At 42.6% G+C, this 19,929-nt stretch overlaps 1 protein-coding gene across 1 annotated transcript in view; it reads left to right on the plus strand.

Annotated features, from left to right (window-relative positions):
- Positions 1-19,929, plus strand: part of large1 (LARGE xylosyl- and glucuronyltransferase 1) — an 85,308-nt gene that overhangs the window by 29,254 nt on the left and 36,125 nt on the right. The window contains exons 3-6 of the mRNA XM_070853662.1: positions 3,857-4,155; positions 8,231-8,313; positions 11,650-11,773; positions 12,090-12,261. Coding sequence (XP_070709763.1) covers positions 3,857-4,155; positions 8,231-8,313; positions 11,650-11,773; positions 12,090-12,261 — 678 coding nt within the window. The remainder of the gene's footprint in view (positions 1-3,856; positions 4,156-8,230; positions 8,314-11,649; positions 11,774-12,089; positions 12,262-19,929) is intronic.

The following is a 19,929-nucleotide window of genomic DNA, read 5'->3' on the forward strand; positions in this document are numbered from 1 at the left end:
AGCAATCGCTGGGTTTAACCTAGCAAGAAAATGTTAGAGCAAACATTAGAGCAGGCTAAATTAACTGCTAACCATTACAACTAGCACCGTAAAAAACACCACATCAGCGTACTCACCAGTTATCCTGAGTTATGAGCTGATGTATCTCCAGGCGTTGTGTCTTCCGTCGGCGTCAGAATAATAAGAACTTGACAGACTCGGACAGCTTTTGGTTAACAGGCATAATCGGTCACTCTTCCATCATCAGTTCGCCTCAAATGGAAAGGGGGAAAGCAAGTTCTTTGAGCCGATTGGTTAATTCTCGCCACATGATCTTGTGGCGCTCTTGCTTGATTTAAAAAAGAGAGTCTCAGCACATGGCAACAAATGTGCACCACGACAGCCCCGCTTTCTAGGGCCAAATCTAGCTCAGACATTACAAGCAAACCAAAATGACTTATCGCCATGAACCATTACAGCTACAACTGCCACTGCCCCGGCATCCACACGTAGTACAGTTAAGTAATAATTGACCGATGCACACATGGTACATTGTCTGTCGTGTTTTGATGTAGCAGAAATCCATAACGGTGAAAGTATTCACACCTGTTAGCAGCTGTCATACCATCCATCTAACCACCCAGCAACGCTCAAGGTTACTCGTCCAAATCACACACACATCAGCTTTTATTAGCATGCTGTGGATAGTCCCAGCGTGATAACATCCGGATCATACCATCACTGCCAATGTCAAGATCAGGCAGCTGACACAATCCGTCTGTCCCGACACATGCACACCCCGTTAGCATGTGCATCAGGAAGGCTGCCACGAGGCTCGTCAGACCTCACATGGGTTGGTAGATTAGTAAAAAAAAACTTGCAGATTTATCAAGCTTTCAGAAACGCTATGTTTTAAAACCCATTTCCTGTTTCAGCTTAGCCCCAATTTATGATCTCAGTATAGTATGCTACTCATGATTTGGTGATTTTCCTACAGAAGTCTTGGGAGAATATCCAAACATTACTCACCTGTTGTCCGGCAGTAGCAGATTGTGTCTTCCAGTGTATTTCTTTGATCATAGTAGGGCTGTAGGGTTTAACTTTGGCCCGCCGTCTTCACTGCGTCCATAATTGCATACTATGCATTCCATATCTAATGTATGTGCTGACGTTCAGCATGCTTTAATGTGAATAAATAGTAATATGTGTCATTCTGCTGAGTAGATTCCTGAAAGTCTCCTTGCCAGTGTAAGGAACAGCCCTTGCATGAAAGGATTAAAAAAAAAAAAATGTGAGTGTGTGTTGATAAATTCACTTTTCTGCTGTGTCTATATTCCTTTAACCAGATGGCAAGTCTTAACTGGCTGAAAATAGTTTAAAGCTGCACTGAATAGCATTCATGTTTAAAGGACTGACTTCCTTGAATTCATTTTCTCTGAACTTTTTGTCCCGAACGATGATTTATTTTTCAAACGGTTATCTCCTTTTGCTTAGTGCGAGGGTTGGGACACCGTAAGGGTTAACTGAGAATCCTATCTCCTTATCCAAGTGATCAGACATGATGTGGATGTTGTTCTTGTGTGGAGGTCTGTGAAGCTCTCTGCCAGGGGAAGAGATGCCGTCATACGATAGATGTGTTGTCACCGCCGAGCAGATATCTGCCTGAGAGCGGGAGGGAGAGGATGGAGCCTTATCCTGACGACAATTAAATTGGACATACACGAATGCACTGGGGGGCACGGCGTCACTTAGTACGTGCTACAGGTGTCTTTGTTAACCGGATAAGAGGTCAGCTGATCATCATCTGGAGGAGTCATAAGAACATGAAACTATTTAGTCAAGTGCTCATCTACAGTTTTGAAGGGCTTTGTTGTTTTTACTTCACTTTACTTCACCCATGTGGCAGTGGGTGGTGAGCATGACATGGATGTAAGATAACATGGGGGGGGGAAGCTGCACTAGCAAATTAAGATAACAACAGAACAGAAAAGAGGGAGGAATCCGACTGCAACATTGTTAAATACATTCACAAAGTCAGAACACACACACATCTCTCTCTGATGCAAGCTTGAAACCCCTGGTTCTCTGTGTTGTTTAGATAAAAGCATCCCGTTCAGAAATCTAAAGTTTACATTCTTTTCCTCAGCAGAGTCCAATCAGAAGGTGAAGGAGTTTTAAATGTGGATTGCTGTCAGTATTATTCCACCAACATATGTGGACCCTTTAGCTCTGACGTTGAACAGAAGAAGCCCACACTATAAAAAGATATGTTATCCGATATATGATTTTTAAAATCACAGCACATGCAGGCTGAGCATACATTATTAACGAGCTCATTGTTAAAACAATGTGGCTCTTCCATGTAAATTACGGCGCGCTCTGCAAACGCATTGTTATTTTTCAACCAGTGCCGGGAACATTTCATTCATGCGTTTCACTGAGCCTTTTGCTTGCATGTGGATGATGAGCTTTCACGACAAATACCTACTCAATGGCCAAATGAATTGGCTTGGCTGCAGAAAAGACCAGGTGCATCTGCTGCCCTGAAAATGCCATATGCAATCTCTGAGCAGCGCAAACAAATGGTCCTTGAGTCCAGTTCAGTGGGATTAGGCCCAGCAAATCCACTCTGCAAATTAATTACAGCTTGGACCAAATTGAGTCCAGAAGGTGCTTTGGTTGTGCAGGACAAAGCTTAGTGGCCCTCCATGGCTGAAGGGACGCATGTGTATACCGACTGCCTTTATATCTTATGGCCGCAGGGGACAATGAATGTGAAGCAAAATGGCGTCCCTTCATTACCACACTTGAAAAGATGAATAGGAACATTGCTTCAATTAATTCCAAACAGCATTTAGAGGTCATTATAAGAAAACTTTATAAAGAAACACGTAAACTTTAGTACAGGGATGACTATTTGACGGCCTGCGTCGAAAGGGGAACCAAAACTCTCCCAGTTGGTGGGGAGCAATTGGTCGCCGACTAGGATGACATCTAGAGAGACATCTATTTCCCAACAACAATCAATAGACGAGTCAGATTCAGATTAGAGAACCTGTTGTAATCTATAATGATCTTCAACTAAGGCCTCCCCCTCTCCTGCAGTAGCTCATGTACAAGAGAGAGAGAGACACTCATAGGGTTTCTCTATTGAAGGAAAATCAACCACATATCATATATGCATTCATTAAACTGATATCTAAATAGATATCTAATCAGCTTGTGGGACGATACAGTCAAGGTTTGAAATCCTGTGCAATGAATTCCGTTTATAAAAGGTGCAGAGTAGTGGAAGACAGTCCTCTCTGATTCATTATTCACATAATGAATTGGTATGGGGGGGGGGCAGTAAGATTAATTTTGAGAAGAGATGTGATATACTGACTCACTTTATGCAGGACAGTTTCGGAGATCATTGCAAGCGTGGAGATTTTAGATCCTGGATGATCATTCATGTTATCAGTGGATGATCTGAGCTACCTAACAAACTGCAGGTAACTTATCAGTGTTAGAATTTGAACATATGGGTTAATGCTGCCAGAGATAAAAAGGGGCACAAAGAAAATAAGCATCTAGATTGTCGATTGAATGCTTCATAATTACTAAAGGGGAAATTCTACAGTTTTGTAGACATTCTTGTTAATGTCTGCTCAGAGTGTTCGCCGTGGGTTAGTCATGTCAGGATCATTTGAGTTCATAACTTAAGTATTTCTAAAGTCTATTCACAGGATTTTGTCTTGTTGGCTTGAATGTGAGTAACGTGTGATTCTTAGTTGAGTTTCCAGAAAACGTCCACTGAGTGTGACCCATCATATTGATATTGTAACATAAAATGACCCGTACTTCACCACTTTTGTCCCCGTCCTTACCCCCACAGTGAAGCCCCTCCCCCTGTCTCCGTTGGAAGCCCAGTCATCAACACCGGTGGGTGGAGCCGGCGAGCGGCAGGCCTTAGAGCTGCGGGTCCGGGCGGTGGAGGAAGAGAACCGGGCACTGCGCCGGGAGCTCAGTCGCCCACCCAGGAGCCCATCTGCGCGCCTTCCAAGCGGCGGTCACCGTGGCAACCAAAGTCGAACCCATTCAGAGGAGGGCACTGGCGACAATGAAGGCCAGAAAGCTGCTGCGGTGGCAAACAGCTCTGACTGTGTTCAGCAGCCAGCGGTGGATAAGTGTGAGGTGAGATGTGTTTAATGTACATTTGGCCGGAAGCTTTCACAAACAACACACAACCCAAAGCCTTTTTTCATTTAGTGATGCAGTATGACCTGCAAGATGTTTTCCAGGAACATTGCAAGATCACATTATAGCTTGGCTTTAGCTTCCTATTAGCCTAATCCTCTGCAGTGGTGCTGTTAGTTTGCTGTCTGGCTGTGGCTCACTCTCAGAAGGCTGAATGATGTGAGAGCTTTAACTCCACCGTTGCTCTGTTCCCCGCCTTGATAGCACCTCACGGCGCCACAGCACATCACCTTTTAGCTCTGTTGGAGTTTGTCTGGATGACTAAAAGATGCTGCTATGCTGCTAAGAAGCCGGTCGAGGACACTCATTGAGGATGCTGCCTCAATAGTGGATTTACTAACACTTGTTAGTATCTACATTAAAATCATTTGCTGATATATTTCAAACTCGGGCCTCGTTTAGCCACAGCAGCAACGTGGATCTGGGTGTGGCGGTGTTGGTCAGTCTGAACTAATAAAAGATAGATACATATAAATGAGTGAATATAGCTATATATTTATATAGCTGAGATTCATGTTTTACATAAACACATAACATTAATAAGCATTATTAGTATGGATCATTATTAATAACTGAAAGTTGAACCTGGAAGTATCTCTGCAAGACCTACTGGGTATTTACAATGGATGGTTTTTGAATTGGTGACTTGATTGGCTCTAACACCAGCGCTGTAGATCTCCAATGATGCGTCGACACCATGCTGGCAGTAGACTTGGGAGCATACGAGTATTATTCAGCTGCCATTATCACACCAGATGAATATGAATTAAGTATAAATTAGCTTTCTTTAAATCAACCAACATATTCGTAGAAGTTCATTAAGAGGTGGAACCAGAAGTGCGTAGCAATAACTGTGTGTAGCTGTGAGGTGGAATGATATGTCCGGTGTTCTTCAGTGTTTTTCATTGGGTCGACAAATCCCATGTGCAAAAATCAAACCGACGACGAATGAATGAATGCGCTAACGGTACTGTGTGCACTGCAGCCTGATATATCTTCTTCCATCGTGCCACAGAGCTCCATTGTTGTCCAAAAACCATTAAGAACACATCAGTGAGCCTCACTGTTTCATTTGATGACACGTTCCTTTATTACCATGAACACACACCCTCACTGTAGTTTGTTTTGGCTCAATCCCACCATAAACACCGACTACAGCACCAAATGTGAATTCATCTGCTGCTTAAAATAGTCTTCAACAAATGCACTATGTCCCTCTTGTTTGAGTAATGTTGGAAACGACTAACTCTTTTAAAAAAAAAATTAGAAAAACAGTATTTGTTTCTGTAGGAGAAACGGAGCTTTTTTCCAGCTCTTGGTAAATACAGTCCGCACAGTGTCTCCCGAGAAAATGGTTAGCGGGGCGGTAATCGAAAGTTCAGACCACAGCAGCGGTTAGTCTCACACATCACACATCGGCAGCTCATAATGAGACGGGGTCGTTTTTCTCAATTTGTCCAAACTTTTCAGAAGGCGCTCTCTTCCCCCACTGTTGCAAAGACGCTATTATGATGAATTAGCACAACGTGAATGTTCAGTGTAATCAATCAGTCCATCACCAGCGGAGCTGAATCAGAGTCTGACGCGTCTGATCTCACTATCGATGTAGTTACAACATGAAAATCTTCAGATTTTAGCCGTGGTTTTCTTTATTTCAAGTGAGAGATGTCTCCTCCACTATAAGACCTTGGTGAATTATATAACTTGTGCAGACACAGCGCTTGTATCTCTGTTGCTAGGATACATTTTAAATTTGTAGGTCTTCCCAGTGATGTACATACAGTATACAGAAAACTGGGAGTTTGGTTTGTAACTGCTGGATGGAGCCTAAGTAAATTGCAGGCGGTCATTTATTTATTTTTTTTAAAGTAAAAATGGAAAATGTCCGATCGGTGCACAACCGTGCTTTGATATTGTAGAAAGCACCGTCTTCAGTGTGGAAGTCACAGTCAGTGAATTAGCCTGGTAGGAGTAAAAGTTCTTTTTAATTTGTGTATTGTTTGCTTTTTAGGAAAGAAAGTATATGGCTACTTAGGCTTCAGCATCAGATATACAGCATCGTTTGAACTCCAGACAGACAAACAGACAATTAAAAATTATGTACATAAAACTATGTACATACAGTACATGATGCCAATTTGGATATTTCATCATGTGGACCACTATGTACAGTTTAGACTACTTAGACTTACTTATTTAGGCTACTTATTTGTTCGTACATTTGCGTCTGCTCTACAACGTCGACATTTATTATGATCACTTGTTGTCGGTTCGTGTTTGCAGCAGGCCTTGGGTCTGGCTCCATATGTTAAAGATGTTATCAAATATTTAAGATAGAAGTTTGTTCCCACTAAGTGAAACAAGGTCGATGGAAGCTCCCGACGTCGTGCCGTACTGGAAGAAAGATACAACAAGCAAAACGAAATAATTTCGTTTGCATATCAAATCATATCTTATTAGTATAATAAGACTCTGGACTCACCTGGTGCAGTAATTTACCTCTGTGTAATAATTTGTAATAATGATTTTTATACATACTTTTATATATTCATATTTTTACTTCTGTGTTTGAAGTTTATTCTTATTCTTTCGGAGCTGTGTGTAACAAAAGCAATTTCCCCCTGAGGATTATTAAAGGAATTCTGATTCTGATTCTGATTCTGATATCAAGCATTGAAAAAACCCAACATATTCCTAGATATTGTTGGGAAGAGATACATTTCTTTATTCCTGTGGCTCGGACCGAGAATGCTCCAACACACAGACACACAGTATGTGCTCTCTCACTGGCAGGTGTGTGATTTGCGTGCGCTGCTTGGAGAAAGGATATGCCCTCAGATGGTTTCTAATCACCGCCTTCTACTTTCCTCCCACATCAGCCGTCACTCACAGGCTGTTCTCGGCTGCAACCTGGCCTCCGTTCAAAAGCCAGCCGGCTGCAGGGAGAGCAGTTCCTTTGGGTCGGAAAAGAGGCGAAATCAAGAGGAGGCGGTCTGACTGTAACATCCTTCCAGCAGCGCTTGAACATGACCCCTTCTCATTTGGAGGGTTCGCCTGGCTGCCCTGACCTCCTGCAGGGAGATTAATGTAGAAGCTCTGAGAGGGGAAACGAAAATGCACACGGAGTTCTGACATGTCAAGCTGGCGTTAGGGAGATACTTTGAGAGCTAAGATCGGAGCCATAGCCCAGAGCCTTGTGGGAGAAATCCAGCATAATGTGCACATACTGTTAAAAATCAGCTACAGGGAAGGGGGGGTCTCGCTATAACCATCATTTCAACTGATATCCGACGGTCGTACATAGTGACATCACAGCTTCACTGAGGAGAAAACAGGAGTCATGAGCACAGACCGTAGTGGGCAACTTTAGACGCTGCCAAGTGAATTGAAAATAGAACTGTTAGAATCAATAGAACCAAGATTATGTGAGGAAACATAAGGGAATGTTGTAGTGCTCGTATGCTCTGATGCTCGCCCTGTGTTGTGTCTGGGTGGGGCCACGGTGTCTAAACCTATTACTCTGAAATCTTAAAAAAAGAAATAGGTTGAACTTTAAAAGTAGGAGCCAAGTTGTTCCTCTGTAAAGGCTTGCTGGATCTCGCAGAGCTACGTATCTTACTCTGCACTGTACAATTACAGTTTAATGGTACTTAGCGCCGCAGTCGCACAAAAGCTGTCAAAATAAGATTTAGGCTGTGAAGAAGACATCCAAGTGCCCTTTTAAACCAAAGGAGGATTTTTCCCTTGGTGTTAATGAACAGACCAGAAGCATTTGGCTTGGTATTTGCAACGGCTGATCAGAATTCCTCCTTTGATACGTCGATGTATGTTCCACTGTATAACACCAATAATGATGATAATAATCATTTATTTATTATCTGTTATATCTGCTCAGCAAATTCAAATCTGTAAATGTTGTACTAACCTATGACATGCACAATCAACACCTCCTGTGATTCTAGTCTTCTGTTTTGTATTTTAATGTGCCTTTTGCCTCCTGATCTCTCCACAGACCATCCACGTGGCCATCGTGTGTGCAGGCTACAACGCCAGTCGAGACGTGGTGACTCTAGTTAAATCTGTTCTTTTCCACAGGTACAGTAATGCTCTTTCTCTTACTTATTTATATTCAGCTTTATGTTTTTCAACTTAAGCTTTCTAGTGAGGAAATGTTGTTAATAAGGCTTCCCCGGTTATTAAATGTTCACAGGCAGTGTATTTCATTTGTATAGATAGATTTCTTCTCAATGTTCATGAAGGCGAATCGACAGACAGTGTGTGACATCTCTGGACGGACTTCATTCTTATTCATTGGTTGTTTTTGAATTTGTGGCAAATTACCGACTCAGCATGATTTCGATGTGTCCGTGCTCCTTGAACTGGAGCCTGACTGCCAGCACACTCCAAAAATGTCCTTTTCTAGTTTTTCTAATTATCCTAACGGCTCCACGCTGATTTATTGTCACATTTTGGCTGCTGAAATCCCAGTTTTCTGCATTGCATTTGAAGTTGTACAAAAGTATAAAAGGAAGTATATAAAAACCACAGTAGTTAAATAGAAGCAGCACATACGATGACATACTTCCCCCGGCAGTCTGAGCCTATAGCAGCATAACTAGGGGCTGCTCCAAGGCCTGATCCAGCCCTAAACTATAGGCTTTATCACAAAGTAAGGTTTTTAGTCTACTCTTAAATGTAGAGAGGGTGTCTGCCCCCTGAACCCAAACTGGAAGGAGGTTCCACAGGAGAGGAGCCTGATAGCTGAAAGCTCTGGCTCCATCACTACTTTAGAGGACTTAAGGAACCACCACCATCCTTTCATATGCAGATATTTGTGGTAAATGTTTGGAAGCCTTCAGATAATGTCAAATCAACCTGACAAATTGATAGAACATGTATAGTATGTGCTGTTGTCACTATGTTTTCTCTTTAATTCTAAAAAACAAGGCATGGAGTCACTAAGCCGTAAGACTGTAAGTACAGGAGGTAAAGTAAAGTAGGTTGCAGCTCACATTCCTCCCTAACTGATCAGACGACAGAAAAGGTCTTTTTCGTTAAGCATTGCTAATACAGTAGCATTTCTGATACGCTTGCTGCATGCAGGCCCTGTTAAACCAGAGGGGCTGTTTCAATCGCTTCTGTTTGCCGTTGAGCCGCAGATATGTGAGCGGACAGACTTCTGAGAAGTCAGCCTGCTGGACTGTCATTTGATAGTGTGGGGAATTCTGCTGAGTGACTGAGAGGATGGGATGGGACATTGAATTGATTGTCAAACACTGCCTGATCCTGAGATAAGCTGATGTGCAGCTTTTATCAAATGCTCTCTCCAGCTGTTCTTCTTCCCTGTATTGTCCATGTGTGATGAAATATTGAATATGCTATAAATTCCCTGTCAAACTAGATTTAAGTGATATATGCCGTAGTTACTGTACTGTGTTGTCAGTTCGATTTCAGCAGCAGCATGTTGTTTAGCCTACGCTGTAAATCAAATCTTTGCCACCAGTTCGCTCTCGCCTTAGTGATGGAGAGCCGCCGCAGAATCGCTGTCACCGTGTGACCGATGCTGCCCCCACCTGTGTCAGTCAGACACAGGGAGTTCTTATCATTGTGAAGTGGCCAACAGCACCTGTGCGTTTCCTGTCAGGATGATCCAGAAAAACTGCAGCACTTATTGTCGGTTTTTAAAAGCGAATGATAACCGTTCTCTGTCAGAAGTTGGAGACGTTGCACGCGATCAGGGACATGCTGCATAAGTCTTTACAGGAAGAGCTGCTTCTCAGTGTTGCTGCTATGGGGAATTACCTGACCGTTTCTCTGACAGTCATACGTAAATATCCAAGTGCTGTTTTCCCTTTCTGCACTATAATGTGAGACAGAACACAAGGTCGTGGAACGTCTGGGGATTTTGTGCATCTTTTTAAAAATTAAAAAAAAATAGACAATTTTGCTGTCACTTTTGGCCACATTCATTTAGTCAATTTGGGCTGCCGACTCAAATTTTAGTGCCACAGATGGTATTGGTATTGTTTTTGTTTGTCTGAGGTTTGTCTGTGAAGCTACCGCTGGTAATAACTCATCAATTCCTGCATGTGCTTCTCAGGAAATCCGTCCAACTGAATATGTTGGCATCACTATTCAGAGGTAATCAATACTACTAAAAATGTACGTTTCACTCATTTGTGAGCAGACGGCGATACAGAGTTTAGAGTCTGCATCCCCTCTGAACGTCTGTACTGGAACAAGATATTGATATTATATTAGATGATTCAATTATCACAGGCACGGCTCTGATGATCAGGATGCACTTGACACATTTGCTTCCTTATTGGCGTGATCCCAAGCAGCCAAGAGAAAGGCCTATCGCCATTTGTCCAGAGGATGCAAAGACCCTTTCTGCTGCTGCTGCTGACAGCTCGTGTGGAGTTCCGATACATTTTGACAGCTTCCAGCCCCCCAGTTCTGATTGAGCAAGTGCAGCTGACACATTCATTCCTAAAGTCATTCACCACAATACCCCGTGGTGCTCACATCCTCAGCTCAGTATCGCTGTCTCTTAACCTCATTTGGAAGCACCTATTTTGCCACACTCCTCTTCTATGTGCATGAGTTGATGTAAGAGACAGAGTGGATGAAGCTTTGGTCATCCAGTCTGATGAATCGGCTCCTTAATTTAGTGTGTCTGCTTTAACCGGTCCCATACAGACCCAGAGTCTTAAAACGATATACTTGTTGACTAAACAGTTTCTACTCAAGACCGAGTCCTCACATAAAAGGCACTTTATAAGCAGATAGAAGTGTAGATGTCCACCAGTTTTTTCAGTCAAACATTTTCATTGTTATGGCCAATAAGATACCTGAGGTTCAGAAGTGATGCACATTATTGATACCCATACTTTGGGGAATGTAAATGATTTTTTTGCTACCCTTCTCTTTTAAAGAAGCTGAAGTTAAACTTTGTCTTGAACACGGCTAAGTCAGCATAGCGGCGACTGTGGCTCAGAGGTAGAGCGGGTTGACCTTGGGCAAGACTGAACCCCCAGTTGCTCCTGAAGCTCCTGACTGGCAACCCATCAGTGTATGAATGCTGTGTGAATGGTTTAATCTGAGTCCATTTACCATATAAAACTGGCAATATTTTGGGTTTTATTATTGGATGACAAGTCTAACCAGGTATTTAATGCCAGTCCGATCTGTGATATTGTCGTGGAAATTCATTGTGGACAACGATGAAAGAATTTCATTGTACATAGAAACCTGTTTCCTTACTGTGCATATGATAATAAGCACTTTGAATCCTTGAATCCTAGATCAATTAACATCAGATAAATTGTACGAGTCCTGGGCAGGTTGTAGTAAAGAACTCCTAGTGTGAACTTAGGTCACTGTGAAAGAGCATTGAACTTATTCAAGTGTGTGTGTGTGTGTCCACAGGCGGAACCCTCTACATTTCCATTTCATCACAGATTCCATTGCTCAGCAGATCCTGTCCTCTCTGTTCCATACCTGGATGGTTCCTGCCGTCAGGGTCGACTTCTACGATGCAGATGAGCTGAAGGTGAATAACGCAGACTCCTCTCCACTAACTCCCAGCTTTCCTTAGAAATACTCAAAGCTGCATTTAACTTCACTCACTATCTTGTAGTGCTTAGTGACCCACCTTTTTGAATTCTCTGTAAACCATCTTTAAAGATGCTGTTTTAGAGACATACATGTTGACTCTAAATTACCTCTAAATGGCTGTCTGTCTCTGTGTGTTGGCCCTGTGATTGACTGTCCAGGGTGTATCCCGCCCCTTAAGGTCCCTTGAGGATAAGTGGATGATTGATAGAATCAAATGCTGATCCAAACTCTGCTTTGGTGTGATGTTTCAGTCTGAAGTATCATGGATCCCCAACAAACATTACTCCGGGATCTACGGCTTGATGAAGCTGGTGCTCACTAAGACGCTGCCGTCCGACCTGCAGAGAGTCATCGTTTTGGACACGGACATCACGTTCGCCACCGACATTGCTGAACTCTGGGCCGTCTTCCACAAGTTCAAAGGTAACGAAGTTCCTATTTTAAATCATGCATGTGAATATTTACTCTCCCATCGTTGCCCAGTGATAGCTGAAGTTACGCTAAAGATCGTTCGTATTAGACATTTGTCCAGAGGCAGGCCTGCATATCTTTTCTCATCCCCTTACACGTTTTAGCTGATTAGCTGATTCACAATAGCTGATTACCACTCTGTGTCTTGAATTACCACATAGGAACGTCCGTACTGTTGAGTCAGTATGTGGTTGGGATCATCTGGATAGAAGCAATGTATTTTACAGGAGGTGCCTGGAGGCTCTCCATCTTTTCATGAACTACAGTGTGTGTGTGTGCTGTACAAATGTGTTTGAAACTGCCAAAAAGGTGCCATGTGCCAAGGTAACAGCACTAAAGTGAAATGTTACCAATCTTCTAGCTCTTAAAAAGTTAGCGAGTTTCTTTTTCAATCTGTACCTTCTTTTAAAGTTACTGCGCTGACGAATGCTCCCAAGAATCATGACACACTAAAGGAGGTGTCTTAGCGTGGAGTCGGAGCACAACGAGCCTCCTGAATAGCTTCAGAGCTCCTTGTCAAGTCTGTTGAACTCTGTTGGAGGGACGAACACCGTTCCTCTATTCCTTAACAAGGAGGAGATAAAGCTCTCTTTTGTAGGAGAGTCCTGACTATAACAGACAATAAGAAAAAAAACATAGCAAGACATAACAAAAGAACATATTGCATCAGATACAATAAGACATAGACATCACTAACTAGATTTAAAGGGGATATTATGGAGATGGGAACCATCCATAGCTGGATTGAGATCTGGTGACTAACATTTTATTCACATCGTTTTTTACACTCACCAAACCATTCAGTGAGCACAGTAGCACGGAAGCATCTGCCTTTGATGTGTTTCTCCACTCTTTCATTCAGGTTTTCCCTTTAATTCACTCTGTGTCTGTGCGTGAATGTTCAATATTTACGATCCGTTCACAGACGGCCTAGAAAGTGCCGTGGAGTCACAGGGTACGGTAGAGAGCGCTGTCGCAGCGATGTGGAGGTCCCTCCAAAGGCCTCTATGACATGTCGTTTCATGTCTCCTTGTCGTGATGAGCGAACATGACGCATGCACGAGGGGCTCGCGGTGAAAATTGAAGGACAGTCACAGTTCAGTGCATAAAGCGGACATGATTGGTAGATTAAGATGCCAGTATGCGTCATTAGAACTTCTTGTCAGATCATACGTAAACTGTGGTTTAAACAATATGACAGATGCCTGTTCATTCCTTCTTCCGGAGTGGCTGATTTAAACGTCTTTAAACACTTCAAACACAGCGCGACAAGTGCCAACTACTTCTGCTCTAGCATTACCTGACTCACACAGATATTGCCGGGCACATCTCTGCCCAATCCTGCCAATGACAAAGGGGTTTCAGACGCTGTTCAGACAATCAGACACGCACTCCTTTTGAGCATAGACGGACCTTAATAGTCCGAGAGAGGACAGACAGGAAGTGTGAACGTGAAAGGACACACGGTCTTGTGAGTATAATCCTGGGCGGTAGGGAGTGTAAAGATTGAGTAAGGCAGGCAGGCAGGCAGGCAGGAGGAGGGAAGCAGGCAGTGGTGAGTCACTTCAAAGATTTATGGGTAGTGCTGTCCTATAGTGCAGCACAGCCAGCATGGGTTTGGATCAATCTTAATTAGCAGTTGACTTCAATGCAGCAACTCTGCCACCCACTCTCTTTGCTGTCCAGTCTGGCTGCACTGTTAAACCCCTATAATGTTTAAGGCATTACGGCAGTCCACTAAGACGCACTCAATAAAAGTTACTCTCGGGTACTCTCCAATACGCAAGCTTATAAAGGCATGATGCAGTAGCATGATTTAGTCACTCAGCTCTTATTTTATCCAGTCATTGACTGAAACAAGTTCATGTATGTATGTATGTAGCATACAAGTAATGATAAGACGTTGAATTATTTAAAGAGGGCGTTTATTGATACATTTCAGCATCTTTGTCAGTTTGATCAAGGGGTACTGTCTTTGGTAGAAATGATTGTAAGTTCTGAAATAAAAGCTGGTATATCAATCAATCAATCAATCTTTATTTATACAGCGCCAATTCATAACAGCGTTATCTCAAGACTCTTTCCATAAAAAGCAGGTCTAGACCAAACTCTTTAGTTAGAGAGAGACCCAACGATTCAGGAATTCAACATTAAGGATTCAAGAATCCCCACATGAGCAGCATCAGATATTAGATTAGGAAACAGTGGAGGAAGAACTCCCCTTTAACAGGAAGAAACCTCAAACAGAACCAGGCTCAATGTGGGCAGCTTCTGTAGGGGTCTGTGTTGGGTGGAGGTTGGACAGAGCGAGAGAGAGAGAGAGACAAACACAAACAGCAACCAACGTACTAGCAGTGACTATAGCACTAACAATAGGAGTGTGACTAATAAATTAGCAGTATGGTAGCATTGAAAAACATGACGAGTGGCCGACGATCCGCAGCAGTGATTCATGAAGCCAGAGAACCACATCAGCAGGGCCAGGACCAGGACCAGGATCCACAGTATATAAATGGTCACCTACTCTCAAATAATAGTGGCCAATATTAACAGTCAGCTCTGAGTAAAGGCCAGAGCAACCATTGGGTCCTTACCTGTAATGGCACGCATGGTAAATTCAGCATTGTGTATATTTCCACAGCGCTCATTCCATCAGTACAGCAGTCACGTCATACAACTTAGCTACTCCCACTGTCTTTTGTCTTCTCTGTTCATCAATTCCGATCACTTAGAAGTGGAGTGGCGGTGGCTGTGGCTCAGAAGTAGTGTGGGTTGTCTGTCACTCTGAAGATCGGCGGTTCGGCACCCCAGCGCCTCCAAGTCTGCATGTTGAAGTTTCCTCGGGCAAGACACTTGCTCCTGTATGAATGGGGTGTGAAAGGGTGAATAAGGGGGGGGAAAGCACTTTGAGTAGTGTCTGATAGGTAATGCAGGTGCAGTGGTTAAGAAAAGAAGCTACAACAGAGTCGCAGCAGGAGGTGATGGAGGTGAAGGAGGTGAAGGAGGTGTATCAACAGTGGATTTGGCCGACATTTACTTCCAAATCAACACAGTGACAGATTCCCACGTGTCTTTTGTAGGGTGTGGTCCCTGCAACAGCTCAGATACCTCTAGCACACTGTTACTTCTATCAGCTCCCTGTAAATAAGGATGAAGTTCCATTATATATTATCTTTATTTAACACGCTGCTGTGTATGTCTGAGTGGCAGTGGGATTCTTTATCAGTCAAATATTGGCATTGTCTCCAGTCAGCAGTCTGTGTTGATCTCTCCTGCTCAGGTAATTGTGCTACTGTAGCAGTCTCCTACAGGAACCTAATCTCGCTTTTCCTCGCTCGCTTTGTCTTTTATGTACCAACACTGCTCCCTCAACTTCTCATCATCTATTGGCTGCGTCGTCCCACTCAAACTTTTTGCTTTGATTCTATTCAAACTCTGCTAGGTTTAAACCTAGGTTTTTCTGGAGCCTCCCACTACAGCTCACAGTCTTCATCCATGGGGTCTTGTCATGAAGATGGTTCTTTACATTCTGTAGTAAATGGTTATGCTGTATATGGGCGAGGAAGGTAACACCTGTCTCTGAATGCCCTTCATCTTTCTTCCTCCTTGGTCTTTCCACCGACTCCTGCGCAGTGACCTTTGACCAGCTGATGTCTGTCCAGGGTCCATGTTGTATCACAGATAGTGTTCCCTACAGCCGTCACATGTGACGTCATGACGACGTGTCCTCTTCTCAGGGGGGAGTCCCGTCTTTAGGGTGAACCGGCAGAGACGTTAAGGTGTTGAATGGTTTGTAGTAAGTGCTCCCTCCTTGTGACTTGAAGATTCTGATTTAGACGTTCTGACAGTCCAGCAGCCAATTGGGGTGGGATTCTCATCATCCACTCATAGTAAATATAGTCAATGTTCTTATTCAACAGAGCTGTAAAGGCCCGTTGACTGATCTGAGACCAGAAACTCCAGTTCTTGTTGTAATTCCCAAACAGTCTCTCCTTTTTACCTTGTGTACATTTTTTAGTTGACTGATAATGAACTAATTAGCTCCCAAACAGACAGCAGGGGTATCCGCACATGCAGTTCTTTTCAGAGGCTTTCCACAAATTTACAGTAAATTTACAATTTTCCATTATGCTTATCCAGCACATGTGCCGTTGGTGGAGCACAGGTGTTGCATTTATGGCAGCCCACACTGCCAAAAGTTTGTCTTGTGTACAATCGTTCACAGCTTTTTTATCACGTGGACTTTTTATGATTGCAGGTGAGGAAAGTATAATTTGCCCTTTACCTTTTCACCTTTCTCATTCTCTAACTAGCATCAACACAAATCAAGAGTAATGAAGCATTCCAAGATTTCATAACCGTAGGTAGCCGGGCCTCTGAACCATCAGCGTTCTCTCAGTCAGTGCTACGTTAAGTATCTTGGGGCTGGTTCACTCACTGGTCACACCATTACCACCCCACCAGCCGTTATTGAACATCAGTGTGAAAGCGGGTCTGGAGTCCTTTTTAAATCCAATTTGGCAATTTATTGTCCTTATCTGTGTGTATACAATGATTCAAAATGTCATTGTATGTATGGTAAATTGATTAAAATGTACATCTAGACAGCACATCAGTAGGGATGTCATACCCACCACTGTGCTGCTCTCGGACTTTCTTTTGTGAGAAATGCCGTTCTAATTCGCGATGACATTTTTTTATTTAATTTGCTTATTGCTTATTTCATTACATTTGCTATTTTTAGTAGCTTAACAGCAATCAGAAAAGAGAACCAATGAAGCAAAAGGAAAAAATTAGTATAGTAATCAGTATGTGTGTTGAAAGAAATGGGAGCAGCAGAATGGTGGGTATGACATGACACTGTTGTTGTACTGATGAAGTCAGTGCTGTGCAAATACTGACTTTATCATGACAATAGGCAAACGTGGAGGAAGTCTTGAGTTTGCATTAATAGCAAAACAGGACTAGAAAAAAGGGAGGCTTATTATTATAAGATGAGCTTTTAAAACCTGGATCTCACTGTAGTTGAAGCAAATAAATGCCAGTATTTTGTATTTTTACTTTAACTCTGATAGGAATTTGTTTTGTATTTGTAAATCATTTTTGAACTTTCCTGTATGTTTTTTTGTCATCTGTCTCTCTGGCAAGGTGAACTTGGGTTTGCACTATAACAAACATTCTCACAGTGAAAGTCCAGGTTTAAAGAGCCTCACATCTTAGTGCGTCTCTAAGACACTTCGACACTTCCATGAATTAAGTCTTTGGATGTGGATTTTCAGTGTACATCAATCTTAACATGTACGAATTGTTTGGCTTTGTTCTCAGGAGATTTGGTCCCACAGAACTTTGCATGCAGGACATGTTTGTCCAATCTAGTGTAATCGTTGGCAGAGTGGACCCATATTTCACAGCTGGTTTGGTCACATTGTCAATTAATTGTTATGTCTATTTTATGGATTATTTTCCTTGCTTGCCCGCAGGCCCTTTCTTTCAGCTTCTCTCCTGTGTTCTCCGTCCGACCCTGGCAGCACTCGGCAAAGTGAAATGTCGAATGTCTGCCACTTCTACTCCCTCACTGCTGATCATATGTTTTTCTGATGGGCTCCGTGGCCACCCAGTAATGATGATGTATGCGATTTATCTATCCATTTTCAGAAATCACTGGTGCCCGTCTGGAATTAGACTTAACCCTCCAATTCTAATCAGCAGAAATTCTGGGGTTAGGTGTGGAGCCCCTGGGAAATTAGAGCTTCACCCAAGACCTCATATTTCATTTGAGCCTCATTCCCATATACCATGCCCTTGGCAGAGTACAGTCCATGACCTTTGCCACATTGACAAATTTGAGGCCAGTGTGCAGTGTGCACCAAGTACAATACAGCATGCAGCTTGAGGCCACTTATTTCTTGTATTTCTCTTTTCTCATGTGAGTGTGTGTTTGTAGTCTCAGCATGGTGAAAAATAACTACGTCTTTACTTGAAAACATTCATTGTGTTGCACTGGGTAGTAAACAAGCATGGAGCATCCCAAGGCCTTAACCTCTTAAAATCCACCACCAGACATCTAGGCCTGGGTGTCTGGAATTTTGTATTTTCTGTTTTTCAAATATGCCTTGCAGGTGAGAACCAGAAATACCTTTTTTGAGCCATGTTTTAACCGACTAGTTTGGGTTCTGTCTTAGCCACATGCTTAACAAAATAAGGGTGAGAAAATTCCAGGAAAATGGTGGATGTTAAGAAGTTAAGGATTTTGCATGGGAGCACCTCAGATGCCATTATGAATGAAACACTGCTCTTTAAGTTAAAATCCAAACCCAAGACCGACTGACACATCTGAGGTATTTCCATGAAAACTGAGCAAACACTATTCACTGGTGAACACTGAGATGTGGTTGAAAGTTGCTTGCCTGCTTCAGAAGGGAATAGGAAGGGGCCACTCACAGTAAAATCCATCTTTCACAATTAGAACTAGAAATAGAAATAAACAAAAAATACATTTAAAAATCTTCCCTTGTGGGGGCAGATTGATGTACACGCAGTTGATTTGTGCACAGTAATGAGCAGGGCAGATCTGCGCTTTAGTTCCACAGGCAACACTATACTTATTCTGATCAATTAATTGTTGGTATTGGTCTTTTTGTGACTCTCACACACACAAAAAGCTTACAAAGTGTGTAGTTTGCATCTCTTCTGTACGCTGAACAAGAAGGTAGTAATACCATGTATCTAAGGGGATTTATTATCATTCCTTCCAATAAAATTAGCTGACATTACATTGCAGCTAAAAAAAAACTTAACTTTACTGTTACAGGCAGGCTACACTGAACATGTAGTGTAAATTGGCCGTTGGCTGTTGGCTGCTGCAACTCTTCCACCAACGAAACTGGCTGCATCTGCTCAGACAACAGACCAACAGGTTGGAAGCACAGGGGAGATGTCTGCAAGGATAAACCTCTTCTCTTTTTCCAGCAGTTATCGAAACTGCAGACTTCTCTTGGTCTTGAGAAGCGGCAGCATTCATTAGCTGACACGCTGTAGCCTGATTAAATGCTTACTGCTAATCTTTTTTCCTCTGCTTCACTCACATTCACTGTCACTTTTCTTGCTCTCGCTTAACCTTTCACTCGCCACACTACGTAGATGTCGTTTGAAGAATGGGGTGAGGGAGGATTTAGCAGTGGTGCTGATAATTCTGCAGTGGGGGTGCGCCACTACTGAGTGAGAGCCAAACACTCGTGGATAGGATTTACCATGCATTCACTCCCTCTGTGTTTTTGTCAATATCTTTGTACAACTACTCTGACAGACTAATGAATACATTTTAATCAGTCAATCAATCAATCTTTATTTATATAGGGTCAGTTCATAACAGTGTTATCTCAAGACGCTTTCCATAAAGAGCAGGTCTAGACCAAACTCTTTAATTAGGAGAGAGACCCAACGATTCAGGAATTCAACATTAAGAATTCAAGAAGTAGGAATATGACCAATAATGAGCAATATGGTAACAGTGAAAAACCTGACAATAGTTAATATCTGAATAATAATAACAGGACTAATATCAGTAAAAAGTGTCGGTAGCTGATGATCCTCAGCAGTGATTCATGAAGCCAGAGAACC

This window comes from Pempheris klunzingeri, chromosome 22 (assembly GCF_042242105.1).
Source record: "Pempheris klunzingeri isolate RE-2024b chromosome 22, fPemKlu1.hap1, whole genome shotgun sequence".
NCBI lineage: Eukaryota > Metazoa > Chordata > Actinopteri > Acropomatiformes > Pempheridae > Pempheris > Pempheris klunzingeri.